At 38.1% G+C, this 14374-nt stretch overlaps 1 protein-coding gene across 3 annotated transcripts; it reads left to right on the top strand.

The window, feature by feature from the left end:
- The first annotated feature begins 6247 nt into the window (after positions 1–6247).
- On the top strand, positions 6248–14285 carry LOC137249909 (uncharacterized). Of its 3 annotated transcripts, none has more exons than XM_067781966.1 (8): positions 6248–7121; positions 7178–7618; positions 7687–8064; positions 8135–9778; positions 9848–10559; positions 10621–11251; positions 13087–13453; positions 13513–14285. In XM_067781966.1, exons 4-5 carry the CDS (start codon positions 9595–9597, stop codon positions 10099–10101), a joined length of 438 nt encoding a protein of 145 aa, XP_067638067.1. In that variant the 5' UTR covers positions 6248–7121; positions 7178–7618; positions 7687–8064; positions 8135–9594; the 3' UTR covers positions 10102–10559; positions 10621–11251; positions 13087–13453; positions 13513–14285. The 3 variants fall into 3 exon arrangements, with proteins under 3 accessions (XP_067638067.1, XP_067638068.1, XP_067638066.1); XM_067781967.1 differs by having other exon boundaries at positions 10621–10785; positions 13513–14276; XM_067781965.1 differs by having other exon boundaries at positions 10621–10720; positions 13513–14272.
- The last annotated feature ends 89 nt before the right edge of the window (positions 14286–14374 follow it).

Below are 14374 nucleotides of genomic sequence, written 5' to 3'. Positions count from 1 at the left end.
GGTTGGATCTGGTATCCGTACCTGCTATGGCAAAAGTTTGACTTGGAATATTTCCGTTTTCAACTCCAGTATAGGTTATAATCCAGTTTTTTTCTCTTGTCAACATATGGATGATATAAATAATCCAAAAGTAAATCTATAGCATGTAAAACATAATTGCCTAGCAATATTTTCTCTTCGCAAACTGTTTGTGGACCTGATAAGGGCCGCTTTTCGTTGGTATAATTGTTTAGCATTTTTTTTTCTCTTTGTTGACTAGTATATATACTTGTATATACTTGTCTAGCATATTTTCGCTCTTTGTAAACTAATGGTGGCACTGAAACTAGGGGAGGTTACTGCGTCTGGGTTTCACAGCTTATTCGTGGTACATCATGCATATCCGTTTTTGTGCTGCAGCTGTTCCGTGCCAAGTATTGGCCTTTCGCTCCAACGGTGTCACTTAAAAAAAAGCGAACATGTAGAAGGAACTTTATTATTTATCTTTCGTCCTTCCTTCACGTTGTAGCGGCGAAATTATTGTCCGATATTTTGGTAGATAACTGTAGGAATGACCGTTGGGGACGATGAGACAACTTCCGTTTTTTACAAACTCTTGATTAGCACTGCTAAGTCATACATAAAATTATATTATATTTTTTATCTTACAACATTCGGGAAACAATATTTACATCAAAGACGGTAAATATAGCAATGGAGTGGAGTTGGGCATCAAATGAGCTCCCACAATAAGGTCACAGGCCTGAAAATGGAGCGGAAAAATTAAGCCATTTTAGGGAAGCTAACGCCACAAGCTTTTTCCCAATTTTTCCTCTTCCTTGATCTTGCGGGGTAATTCTTTACTTTAGCTCACAACTGCAAAAACTCGTGAAAAAATATCGGGAGAGTTGTCAAAAAAATGTGTTTTGGACTCAGGACGACGAATCCGAAAGCGAAAATTAAAAATTTTATTTCTGTCAAAAAATATTCCCAAAAAACTGAAAAATGGCACCGGAGCGCTCCGAAACCGGGGTGGAATCCATAGTATTTTTGCGCAGGTAATAGTCTAGTTGAGGGGTCGACTGCTAATACGCTACCAAAAATATCGAGAGAGGTGTCAAACGACGCGTCTTGATTAGTAGTCAGTATTAATAATCCGAAGGCGGAAATTAAAAATTTTAATTCGTTCAAAAGATATTAACGAAAAACCGAAAAAAGACCCGCGGGTACCTCCGAGACCGGGGGTGGGATCCATCGTAATTTTGCGCAGAACACCTTTCTGAGTTGGCGGCCTTCGGCCGCGCTTATAAAAAATTACCATGAGAGACCAAATCTATATCCGCGCAAAACACTTTTACCCACAGTTTTTTTTTGTGGGTACACAACACCATCAAAATTACAACAGCCAAATGAACATTTTTACTTTGTAAATATATCTGGAAAGAAATAAAATTTTCAATTTCCGTTTTCGGATTCGTGGTCCTGGGTCCAAAGCGCGTCTTTTGACACCTCTCCCGATATTTTTGGACGAGTTTTAGTAGTTGTGAGCTAAAGTAAAGAATTACCTAATAAATTTTCACATCAATAGTAAATAAACAAAAAATGTAAACATAAACAAAGTTTGATATTTTATGACCACCTTCGAATGAAAAAACATGTAAAATGCAACTCTGATGCTTTTACCTGGTTATTGTACCATGGCCAGAACCATGTGAATCAGCTTCCCTACAAGAATACTGACTATCATCTGATTGTCAGCAATGTCAACCTAACGATCAGCGCCTCATAAAAACTTTCTATCACAAACTTAAGGGGACTTGCGCAAATGTGATGTAAACAACTGTGTACGTGTGAGTTGTTGTCTCTTTCTTATACACCAACATGGCCTACTGATTAAGTATATAGCCGTACTGCTCACTCTCATTCATTTTCCTGGATCAGTGCTGACACTCTAACTATCAAAAAGTGTCATAAATGATAGTTTACTGTAGATATCAGGTTTGACTGTTATACTATCATAAATGACCATTATTATATTCCGCCAAAAATGAAACAATGCTTTTTGCTTTTTATTTACTTTATTTCATTACGTTTTTATACTCAGTTGAGCAGAGCTCACAGAGTATATTAAGTTTGATTGGATAACGGTTGGTTGTACATATATAAAGGAATCGAGATAGATATAGACTTCCATATATCAAAATAATCAGGATCGAAAAAAAATTTGATTGAGCCATGTCCGTCCGTCCGTCCGTTAACACGATAACTTGAGTAAATTTTGAGGTATCTTGATGAAATTTGGTATGTAGGTTCCTGAGCACTTATCTCAGATCGCTATTTAAAATGAACGATATCGGACTATAACCACGCCCACTTTTTCGATATCGAAAATTTCGAAAAACCGAAAAAGTGCGATAATTCATTACAAAAGACCGATAAAGCGACGAAACTTGGTAGATGAGTTGAACTTATGACGCAGAATAGAAAATTAGTAAAATTTTGGACAATGGGCGTGGCACCGCCCACTTTTAAAAGAAGGTAATTTAAAACTTTTGCAAGATGTAATTTGGCAGTCGTTGAAGATATCATGATGAAATTTGTCAGGAACGCTACTACTATTACTATATGTACGCTTAATAAAAATTAGCAAAATCGGGGAAGGACCACGCCCACTTTTAAAAAAAATTTTTTTTAAAGTAAAATTTTTACAAAAAATTTTATATCTTTACAGTATATAAGTAAATTATGTCAACATTCAACTCCAGTAATGATATGGTGCAACAAAATACAAAAATAAAAGAAAATTTCAAAAAGTTCTACAAGGCGAAATCAACAGCCCTTGGAATCTTGGCAGGAATACTGTTAGTGGTATTCCATATATAAATAAATTAGCAGTACCCGGCAGATGATTTTCCGGATCACCTGGTCCACATTTTGGTCGATATCCCGAAAACGCCTTCACATATACATCTAAGGGCCACTCGCTTTTAAAACCCTCATTAATACCTTTAATTTGATATCCATATCGTACAAACACATTCTAGAGTCACCCCTGGCCCACCCTAATGGCGATATCTCGAAAAGGCGTCCACCTATAGACCTAATGCCCACTCCCTATTAAAATGCTCAGTAACACCTTTCGTTTGATACCCATATCGTACAAACATTCTAGAGTCACCCCTGGCCCACCCTAATAGCGATATCTCGAAAAGGCGTCCACCTATAGACCTAATGCCCACTCCCTATTAAAATGCTCAGTAACACCTTTCGTTTGATACCCATATCGTACAAACATTCTAGAGTCACCCCTGGCCCACCCTAATGGCGGTATCTCGAAAAGGCGTCCACCTATAGACCTAATGTCCACTCCCTCTTAAAATGCTCAGTAACACCTTTCGTTTCATACCCATATCGTACAAACATTCTAGAGTCACCCCTGGCCCACCCTAATGGCGATATCTCGAAAAGGCGTCCACCTATAGACCTAATGCCCACTCTCTCTTGAAATGCTCAGTAACACCTTTCGTTTGATACCCATATCGTACAAACATTCTAGAGTCAACCTTGGTCCACCTTTATGGCGATATCTCGAAAAGGCGTCCACCGAAAGACCTAAGGCCCACTCCCTCTTAAAATGCTCAGTAACACCTTTCGTTTGATACCCATATCGTACAAACATTCTAGAGTCAACCTTGGTCCACCTTTATGGCGATATCTCGAAAAGGCGTCCACCTATTGAATTAAGGATTACTCCCCTTTAAAATACTCACTACCACCTTTCATTTGATACCCATATCGTACAAACACATTCTAGAGTCACCCCTGCCCACCCTAATGACGATATCTCGAAAAGGCGTCCACCTATAGACCTCATGCCCACTCCCTCTTAAAATGCTCAGTAACACTTTTCGTTTGATACCCATATCGTACAAACATTCTAGAGTCACCCCTGGCCCACCCTAATGGCGATTTCTCGAAAAGGCGTCCACCTATAGACCTAATGCCCACTCCCTCTTAAAATGCTCAGTAACACCTTTCGTTTGATACCCATATCGTACAAACACATTCTAGAGTCACCCCTGCCCACCCTAATGACGATATCTCGAAAAGGCGTCCACCTATAGACCTAATGCCCACTCCCTCTTAAAATGCTCAGTAACACTTTTCGTTTGATACCCATATCGTACAAACATTCTAGAGTCACCCCTGGCCCACCCTAATGGCGATTTCTCGAAAAGGCGTCCACCTATAGACCTAATGCCCACTCCCTCTTAAAATGCTCAGTAACACCTTTCGTTTGATACCCATATCGTACAAACACATTCTAGAGTCACCCCTGCCCACCCTAATGACGATATCTCGAAAAGGCGTCCACCTATAGACCTCATGCCCACTCCCTCTTAAAATGCTCAGTAACACCTTTCGTTTGATACCCATATCGTACAAACACATTCTAGAGTCACCCCTGCCCACCCTAATGACGATATCTCGAAAAGGCGTCCACCTATAGACCTCATGCCCACTCCCTCTTAAAATGCTCAGTAACACCTTTCGTTTGATACCCATATCGTACACACATTCTAGAGTCACCCTTGGTCCACCTTTATGGCGATATCTTGAAAAGGCGTCCACCTATAGAACTAAGGATTACTCCCTTTTAAAATACTCATTACCATCTTTCATTTGATACCCATATCATACAAACACATTCTAGAGTCACCCCTGGCCCACCCTAATGGCGACATTTCGAAAAGGCGTCCACCTATAGACCTAATGCCCACTCCCTCTTAAAATGCTCAGTAACACTTTTCGTTTGATACCCATATCGTAAAAACATTCTAGAGTCACCCCTGGCCCACCCTAATGGCGATATCTCGAAAAGGCGTCCACCTATAGACCTAATGCCCACTCCCTCTTAAAATGCTCAGTAACACCTTTCATTTGACTCCCATATCGTACAAACACATTCTAGAGACACCCCTGGTCCACCTTTATGGCGATATCTCGAAACGGCGTCGACCTATGGAACTAAGGATCACTCCTTTTCAAAATACTCATTAACAGCTTTCATTCGATACCCATATCGTACAAACATATTCTAGAGTCACCCCTGGTCCACCTTTATGGCGATTTCTCGAAAAGGCGTTCACCTATAGAACTAAAACCCATTCCCTTTTAAAATACTCATTACCACCTTTCATTTGATACCCATATCGTACAAACACATTTTAGAGTCATCCCTAGTCCACCTTAATGGCGATATCTCGAAAAGGCGTCCACCGATAGACCTAAGGCCCACTCCCTCTTAAAATGCTCAGTAACACCTTTCATTTGATACCCATATCGTACAAACAAATTCTAGAGTCAGCCCTGGTCCACCTTTATGGCGATATCCCTAAATGGCGTCCATCAATAGAACTATGACCTACTCTCTCTTAAAATACTCTTTAATACCTTCCATTTGATACACATGTCATACAACCACATTCCAGGGTTACCCTAGGTCCATTTTCCTACATGGTGATTTCCCTTATTTTGTCTCCATAGCTCTCAACTGAGTATGTAATGTTCGGTTACACCCGAACTTAGCCTTCCTTACTTGTTAATTTTGTACGTGATAAAAGCATACGTGTTTTTTATTTGTTTAAAATAAATAGTTTTATAAGAATTCGAGTTCAGAATGTTCAATTTAAATTCAGAAAATAACAAAACAACAGAAGAGCGCTTTCCTCATGCGGAAACACATTTAAAAATGAATCACCACTAACCACTATTATTTTTCGCGTATCAATTTTTTGAGTGCGCCCCACACATTCCGACAGCTTTTGGTATTTTTTAATATTATTTTCGATTTTTTTTTCTTTTAGCATGGAGCTTTGAAATGATCTCTTTTTCATTTTTTAAACTTTTTTTTATATGGTTTTCGTCGGTTGAAAATGGCGGAATTTAAAAAACAACAAAACAACAGTGATAATCATTTGATTGTCATATGACAGTCAGTTTGAGTCCTTTTTCATGATTATAGGCTGTCGTTGGGTACATGCGGACATGTGTGAGCGAACAAAGGAACATACATAAATTTGAGTATCAATGTTTACGTCATCGCAGGATCAGCATTGTCAATTACAAGTGTGAGTGTATTAGTAAAACTATCAGCGTTTCTTGTAGGGTTGCTATTTCCCTGCAAAAATCGTGTGACCAAAAACGCAAACAGCCACACGAATTTTTGACAGGGGTGACGATTTGGAATGAAAAATTGTACAAATGAAATAGCATGCTGACAAATTTTGCTTTCCCACAATGTATCGTGCTCTCTCGCACCTATTATTTTCATAGGGATAGCAAAATACGTCATTTTTGCGTGCAAAAAATCCGCCATTTCTAATTCTGCAGAAAAGTGGAAAATTTTTTCAATTTGTGTGATTTACATTTTGCAGAAATTAATATACGCATTCTTTAATATTTTTTGGTCTACTAAAGTGTGTTTTAGCAAAAAAACTCATATCAATGTGTGCATGTTTATAAAGAAAGAAAGTGAAATATGTAATTGCATAGTATAAATAATCGTGAGCAATTCTAATGCCGAATAGTAAATTTTGATTTCCACATACATACAAGAAAAAAATTCTTGTTACCATTAAGATTTATTATCCAAAATTGAAAAAACAGATTAGAAAATTCGGTGTAAAAAAACGGCTATGTGTGCAATAAAATAGCCTCTCTTGTTGAGATACCCCTCCATGGTCTCCATTAATTATTGTGACGGAGGTGTGTTTGCAGCAGCAAAGTGAACCCAAACAGTGTAGGTCGTGGTGGTTGTTGTTCGTGGTCCGCATCAACTGGACCAATGACGCCACATCCAGTTATACCAAGGTATATACCACAACAGCAACCGGGTAATGAAAGGCCACGATAGCAGCAGCAACAACCTCCCAAGGCTGGCTATCATCGTTGATTTATAAAAAAACAGTGTTGTGCATCTTTAATGCTTAAATATTTCCTCTGTTGAAACAGTTTCCACGATTCACTGTTCAACGAAAGCAGCAGCCAGCGTATGCCACCACCGAACAGCTGATAACAAAAACTTGGATACACAGCAGTTTAAAGCCAAAATGGAAGTTGAGGAAATATCTGAAAATAAGGTAAATATATGTTTCGCGTTATTAACAAAATCGCCCTAAATTTTATGAATTAACAGATCGCTACGAACGACAAAGCACCCGAACGTGTGATCAAAGAAAGCACTACAGAAATTATTGCCGGCGGGGCCGTATTCTACAATCCAGTACAAGAATTTAATCGTGATTTAAGTATTTCAGTACTTAATGTATACTCAAAGCGGTTGATAAGAGAGCGGGAAGCGGCGGCGCATAAAAATCCACAAAATACAAAGGAAAGCAAGCAATGCTAATGACAAGAAACCATACACGGCTGGTGGTGTAAAATACGACGATGGACTGCGAATATTGGAAGCGCTTGCTGCAACAGGTTTACGTAGCATAAGTTATGCAAAAGAAGTAGCAGGCGTGCGTGAAATTGTTGCAAATGATCTATCTAAGGTGGCAGTAGATTCCATTAGCGTAAATATGCGAAACAATGGAGTGGAACATTTAATTGTGCCAAGCGAAGGGTATGCAATGTAGGTTTGATATACGAATCAATAGCTAGTGATTTAACTGTAATAATCAATAATAAATTTCGGTATAGGACTCTCATGTACCTTTCAACTTCATATGAGAAGCGTTTCGATGTTATAGACCTAGATCCTTATGATTGTCCGAATCGCTTTCTGGATGGCGCTATACAATCACTGACGAGTGGGCGTTGATTACTTGTAACTGCGAATGATATGGCTGTGCTGGCAGGCAATACGCCTGAAGCCTGCAATGCCAAATATAGTTCTGTGCCTTTGCGTATGAAATGCTGCCATGAGATGGGATTGCGTATACTATTGCATTGCATTGAAACGCACTCTAATCGTTATGGAAAATGTATTGAGCCATTTTTGAGCATTTCTGCCAATTTTTATATACGCGTATTTGTGCGTATGCATAGTAGTCAAGCGAAGTGTAAATATAGCATGAGGTTGGTATACAGCATTTTGGCCTTTTACCACAATCCAATTACTTACAATATCTTTATATTATGAACACAGCAAACAATGAATGGCATTTCAATGCACTGGTTGTGATACCTATACGCTACAGCCTATGGGTATTGTAAAAAGCAAGATCTCAGATAAAGGCAATGCGGAAGAAAATTTCGGTATACCAACTGGACCAAATGTTAATACAAATTGTGCGCATTGCGGTGATAAACATCATGTAAGTTTCAACTATCCCACTTAAGTATTTAAACTCGAATAAATCAAATTTTTTCCTTCTTACTTAATTGGTGCTTAACCGTTTAAACGGTTATGTCCGTTCAAAAAGGCGCGTCAGTCGCTTTTTCAGAGGGTTAACTGGCACCAATTGTTCACACCAAATTGTTTCTTATATTCCCAAATATAGATGGGCGGTCCACTTTGGTCGCATCCCATACATGTTCCAACGTTTGTTGAAGAATTACTACAAATCATAGAAGAAAAACCGCTAAGTGATTTGGACACACAACGTCGTTTAAAAGGTGTGTTATCGGCGGTATGCCTGAACTTGTATTGGGTACATGAGTTTTTATGTAAAAAATATTCATCATATCCAACATCAATACCTCGCATTCAATTGTGGACGCTGTACGCACCACATTGGGTTCACGTAATATTGACAAGCATATTGTTGATTCGAGTGGTAAGGCCACAATTTCAAATGATGGGGCAACCATTAAGAAACTATTGGATAAAATAATAACACAACGTAGCGTGCTCAAGTGGTATAAGCTTATCTGGAAAAGATATTTCGTAACGAAAACCCTGGAAGATTACCGCGCCTTGTCCGCTGTGGTTCAACAAAATATAACTTGGATGTTTGTTGCTCTTTTTCAATTTTTCTGAATACAAATGTCTGGATTGGAAAAATTTCAAGCAAATAAAGCTTGGCGTGCAAAAGTCAAGAAATTACTTGTCATGCAACGGTAAATGCTTATAAATATATCATTAAAATTGCATGCTTGTTTATGATGAGCCATTCGAGTGAGCATGGAGATGGATGTTTTAAATACTGTAGAGTTAATTGGCTTACTATATAAGAATTTGAAATTTTTCCAAATCTTTGACTAAAGAGTAGCTACTAGCTTGTAGAACTTTATTACTTTACTTTTAAAAAGATAAATCACTTTAGCATGGTAATATATACCTATTATTAAAAATTAATACAAACAATATCTTCAACATTTTTTTCTCGATTCACGAACACATTTAGAAAGGCCTGCTAAAGAGCCGGTATCTTGCCAACGCTTTAGCTTGGATTTAGAGGAGGATCTACAAACTTTGTTAGAAGCACGCGCAGCTCCTCATGTAGCGAATGTGGATCAACACGAAAGTAATGTTGCTGTTAGCGGAAATGCAATGAACAAACTATTTCAAATGGAGGATGAAAATAAATCCAACAATGCAAACACTATAAAGAGGATTCCTTATAATTTTTCAATTAAGGCATCTTGTGACGAAACTATATTCGAATGCCAACAGCAACGTACTCTAATGAAAGTTTTATGGCTTTGGAAAAAATGTGTGATAAAACAGCATCCGATCCTGACAGCACACTATTTAAGTACATACATAGCGAGAACAAGGATATGGTTAAAGAAGATGCTAAAAAGCGCAGCGCCGATGGAAACTATTTTAAAATCCCTTGTAAACAAGGTAAGTGAATATACAACATATTGAAAGTTGATAAGATTGCGTGGTATAAATTTAATAATATAATCTTAGAACTACAAGAAATAGATGAAGAAGCACAATCACTGCAACGTCTTTTGCATGACTTATGCGTACAGGAGCAGCATCAATTGGATAATGAAACTCCTTTAAAAAGTATTGATGTAACACTACTAGAAGATATTGAAGCGCCATCTAAAATGTGGGACTCCACAATAGTGGGCGATACCACTTTACAAACTTCACCTTTGAAAATGGTGAGACTTCTCAGACCATCTACTATACTAGAGGAAAATTGCGAAGATTAGTCTAATAGTTCTTTGGGTGGTGTTGATGCATCATCACACATAAGCTTTCAAAGCGCTCAAAAAGGCAGTGAAACTTCAGCGACAACAAGCTTTTAAAAAAAAAAGCTTTACCTATGCTCTAAATCTATGCCGTCATATACGTACTCATACCGGTGGAAAACCATACAAATGCGAATACTGCGAATGCACCTTTGCTGTAAGCGGTCCAGTGCTGTCGCATTTACGTACACATCTGGGCAAAAATATTCATAGATGTGAGTTTTGCCCATCAACTTTTCCTCACTTTACGGAGTTACGTACGCATTTAACTACGCACAAAGACGAAGATCCAGAAACGCGGGAGCGAAATATGACAGCCTTAAAGGAGGAGGAGGCTAAATTAAAGCAAAATTTGGCCACTAAAATTCAGCAGCCGCCAAAACCCAAACGAAAATATACGTGCAATTTCTGCAACAAGGGTAAAGGTTTATAAGACTGCGATTGTAAATGATATTCATTTTACTGATCGTTAATTCACAGATTTTACAACTTCATCTAAGCTAAAGCGCCATATACGTATGCATACCGGCGAGCGACCATACTCGTGCTCAGAGTGTGGGGAATCATTCTCATTGAAATCGTAAGAATATACAATAGGGTTCAGAGTTTGAACGGCCGGCAGTTAAAAATGGATTTATTTTAAAAGTTAATAAAAAAACTTATATCTAAACATATCCGTAAAACGAAAGGCACAAAAACAAAAGCTCAGTAAAAATGGGACAACTAAATGAAACCTTCTATCCATATCGCCTGCTGATTGGAATATCACCCGGTTGTTGTTGTAGCAGTTAGGTGGGGCGAAGCACTGCTACAACAATATCACCCGGTCTCGGTGCCGTTTCGAAAAGCACCTTTCTCAGAAAACATTTGAATAACCCCGTATATTAGAAAAGCCCTATCACAGAATTCGGTTGAAGAATGCCCTAACTCAGATTTGGCTTCAAAAATGACCGATCTGAGCTCAAATACAACACATTTTGACAATAGCTGGAGTGTTTATGAAACAAATTCTAAGATAGGGCGTTCTTCAAACGAATTCTGAGAAAGGAAGTTTTTGGAACGGCAGCCGAGATTTGGTGATATTCCACTCAGCAGCCGATATGAATATATGGTAAGTCTCATTTTTACCGACCTTTCCTTTCCTTTTTAAAAATGTGCTTAACAAAACCTTTTTCTTTTAATGCACTCTTAAAATGAATCCTTAAGCACTGTAACGTTAACAACTTTTTCATACTTGTTTTTTGATTTGTATTAAGAGTGGCGATTTTAATATTAGAACGGCTAATTTAGACAATTAAAATAACAAAAATTACTACAAAGCCAAATTTTAGTGAGGACCTCTAGTTTACCATAAAAATATTAAAATTAAAAGTCCCCATCTATCCTATTCGAGCTAAAAAAAATTACTCGAGGTCAAAGGACATTGCCTTAATAGCACCGCAGAAAAATTCCTCCAATTCTTTTCTCCTAGAGAGAACAATAATTGGTGAATATGAATTTCGAATCTTCGAAGTCAGCCGATTTGCCAATTGAAATTTTGTTGCGCATTTCTATTTTTGTTAACAAATTAAAAGTTTAGTTATTGTTGCGAATTTGTTTAAAATTGAGAAAAAAAAATATAAGCAAAGCAACAGGGAGCAACAAACGAATGATGCAACCATCTTTCACACGTTGTTATTGTAGCAGTGCTTCGCCCCATCCAATAGGTGCGACCGATCAGAAATTATCATCAATATCCTCTAACGGAAGTCCAAGGAAACTTGCTGTTTCGACAGGGGGGACCATAATGAAAGGGGAGTTAGAGGCGTTGGTTCCACATTACAATTAAAGAGATGGTTGGTGTCATGTGGGGACACATTGCAAGCGGGGCATACATTTTGTATGTCGGGGTTGATTCTGGATAGGTAAGAGTTTAACCTGTTACAGTATCCAGAACGAAGTTGAGCTAGAGTGACTCGATTTTCTCTGGGGAGTATGCGTTCCTCTTCCGCGAGGTTTGGATACTTTTCTTTGAGTACTGGATTCACCGGGCAATTCCTAGCATAAAGGTCCGACGCTTGTTTATGGAGTTCACCAAGGACCTGCTTGTGTTTTTTCGCTTCATACGGCTGGGTTCTCAGGAGCCGTATTTCCTCAAAATGCTTACGGAGATGACTCCTTAGGCCCCTAAGCGGTGCTGGTTGACCAATCAGATGTCTGTTGGGATGCTCAGGTTTCTGGGTATTCAACAGGAACTGTTTGGTCAGCATCTCATTTCTCTCCCTGATGAGGAGTATTCTCGCCTCATTATGCAGATGATGTTCTGGGGACATAAGAAGACAGCCCGTGGCAATTCTGAGAGCAGTATTTTGGCAGGCCTGTAGCTTCTTCCAGTGGGTAATTTTTAGGCTTGGCGACCATATGGGTGACGCATAGCACTTAATCGGCTGGCTAATTGCTTTGTGTGTAGTCATAAGCGTTTCTTTATCTTTTCCCCAGGTACTGCCAGCGAGGGATTAGAGGATTGTAGGAGGAATGTAGATCCTGATGAAAGTCACACCCAAAATTTTAAGGTGTAAGACAGTCGGTAGGGTAATGTCATATGGTCGACATTTGGCGCGGCCATGTTTTAAATAAGATCACCGATGATTTGGTTGGTTACAATATCAGGTTTCGCGAGACGACAAAACTGGAGAGATTGGGGAGATAGCTTTTTAGTTTATTACAAAGCTCATCGGTGTAGGAAACCATAGTATAGGTGTAGAAGCAATAGTGACTCCTTCTGGTGGTAAAGGTAGCTATTGATATGTAGAAGTTAAACAGAAATTTGATGAATATGAGTTTTTTTTAAGTTATTGCAAAAAAGCGTTGAGGCTTTTTAATATCTTACGAGGTACCTTCGTACATGTTTCTAAGAATGAAGAATGAGACCTATTCAAATTTTATAAAATGTTTCTTCCTCCACAGTTCCATTTCCGTATTGGATGGTAAATATGGCTTTCGCATTTTCTCCATCAATAACTGTGAAAAGGTGGAAGAAATCTATGCGTGTAAATCTCACATATTATCTTGGTCGAGCGTCTCTTCAATAGCTCTCTAGTGGTGATGGTAACAGCAGAGAAACCCAACTGTTTACAAATGTTACAATATATCAATTACGTCTACGGCTCAAATACCCACAGTATATGAATGAATCGAACGCACCTAATTGTCTGCCTAACGGATAGTATACATATTCATCAAATCGAAAATATTGCATCAAACGAACTGGGTCTGAATACTGAAACAGTACACATATTCAAAATCGATGAGGAGGCTGTGATGATGGTATAGGGTGAGTTGTTGAATAACATACGAAAACCACTTTAACCCATTTATATATTTGCATTACAGCTAAAGCTTTACAAACAGCAAAAATTACTGGCGCCAAACAATTGGAAAAGGCAGTGAAGCATTCATCACACTGTACGGATGGTGTAAAGTTAGAAACTGCTGTTGTAACAGCTGCCACCGACACAACGGTCATCTCTACTTCGCCGAGTAACGGCTCGTCCGACTATCTATCGAAGACAGTATAATCATATATTTTGCCAACACAGGTTAGCGATGTGCTTGCACAGGAAAAGATTTCAATTGGAAAACAAAAACCAATTAAGAGAGTTTATGTTATTATTAAAGTACTTACTTTTCTTTATATCAATTGTATTAATTTAAGTTGCAATATCACGTACATATATAATAAGGGATGTGATACGATTGCTGTCGGAATTAGATTTGAAACCAATCAATACTCCTGGTATGGGTTGCAGAATTATTGCTTGAATGATTAGATTTAGAACAATAATAAGTCTGACTCAATTACTAGTCGTACATTTTTAAGTTCATCAATTACGACAGCAATCGGATTCCACGACACCTTTGAATATTCTTGATCTGAAAAAAAAAGAGTAAATCTAATCTGAATTTCTAATTAGCTTTAAGTTGTAGATTTAAATTGATTCAAATAATTGGAGTTTTTTCTAAAGCTTAAAATTATTTTCTCTTCGCTTGGAAAAGATTTCAATTGGAAAACGAAAACCAATTAAGCGAGTTTATTTATTATTAAAGTTCTTCTGTTTTATATGAACTGGATTAGTATAAGTTCCAATTTCATGTACATATATAATAATATTGAAAATAATAAATATTGAAAATTCAATTTTTTTGGTTCATATTTTATTCATATGGCTGTTCCAGGTAAAGTAAATCTGCAGGT

This window comes from Eurosta solidaginis, chromosome 4 (assembly GCF_040869045.1).
Source record: "Eurosta solidaginis isolate ZX-2024a chromosome 4, ASM4086904v1, whole genome shotgun sequence".
NCBI lineage: Eukaryota > Metazoa > Arthropoda > Insecta > Diptera > Tephritidae > Eurosta > Eurosta solidaginis.
The sequence above is the reverse complement of the archived record's forward strand: the minus strand, read 5'-3'. Positions and strand labels throughout refer to the sequence as shown.

What these genes read in the sequence shown, in the direction of transcription:
- LOC137249909 (XM_067781966.1), top strand. Translation starts at nt 9,595, where the DNA reads ATGCCAACAGCAACGTACTCTAATGAAAGTTTTATGGCTTTGGAAAAA. An exon ending in TAAAATCCCTTGTAAACAAG is followed by an intron (nt 9,779 to 9,847) that starts GTAAGTGAATAT and finishes ATATAATCTTAG; the next exon opens with AACTACAAGAAATAGATGAA.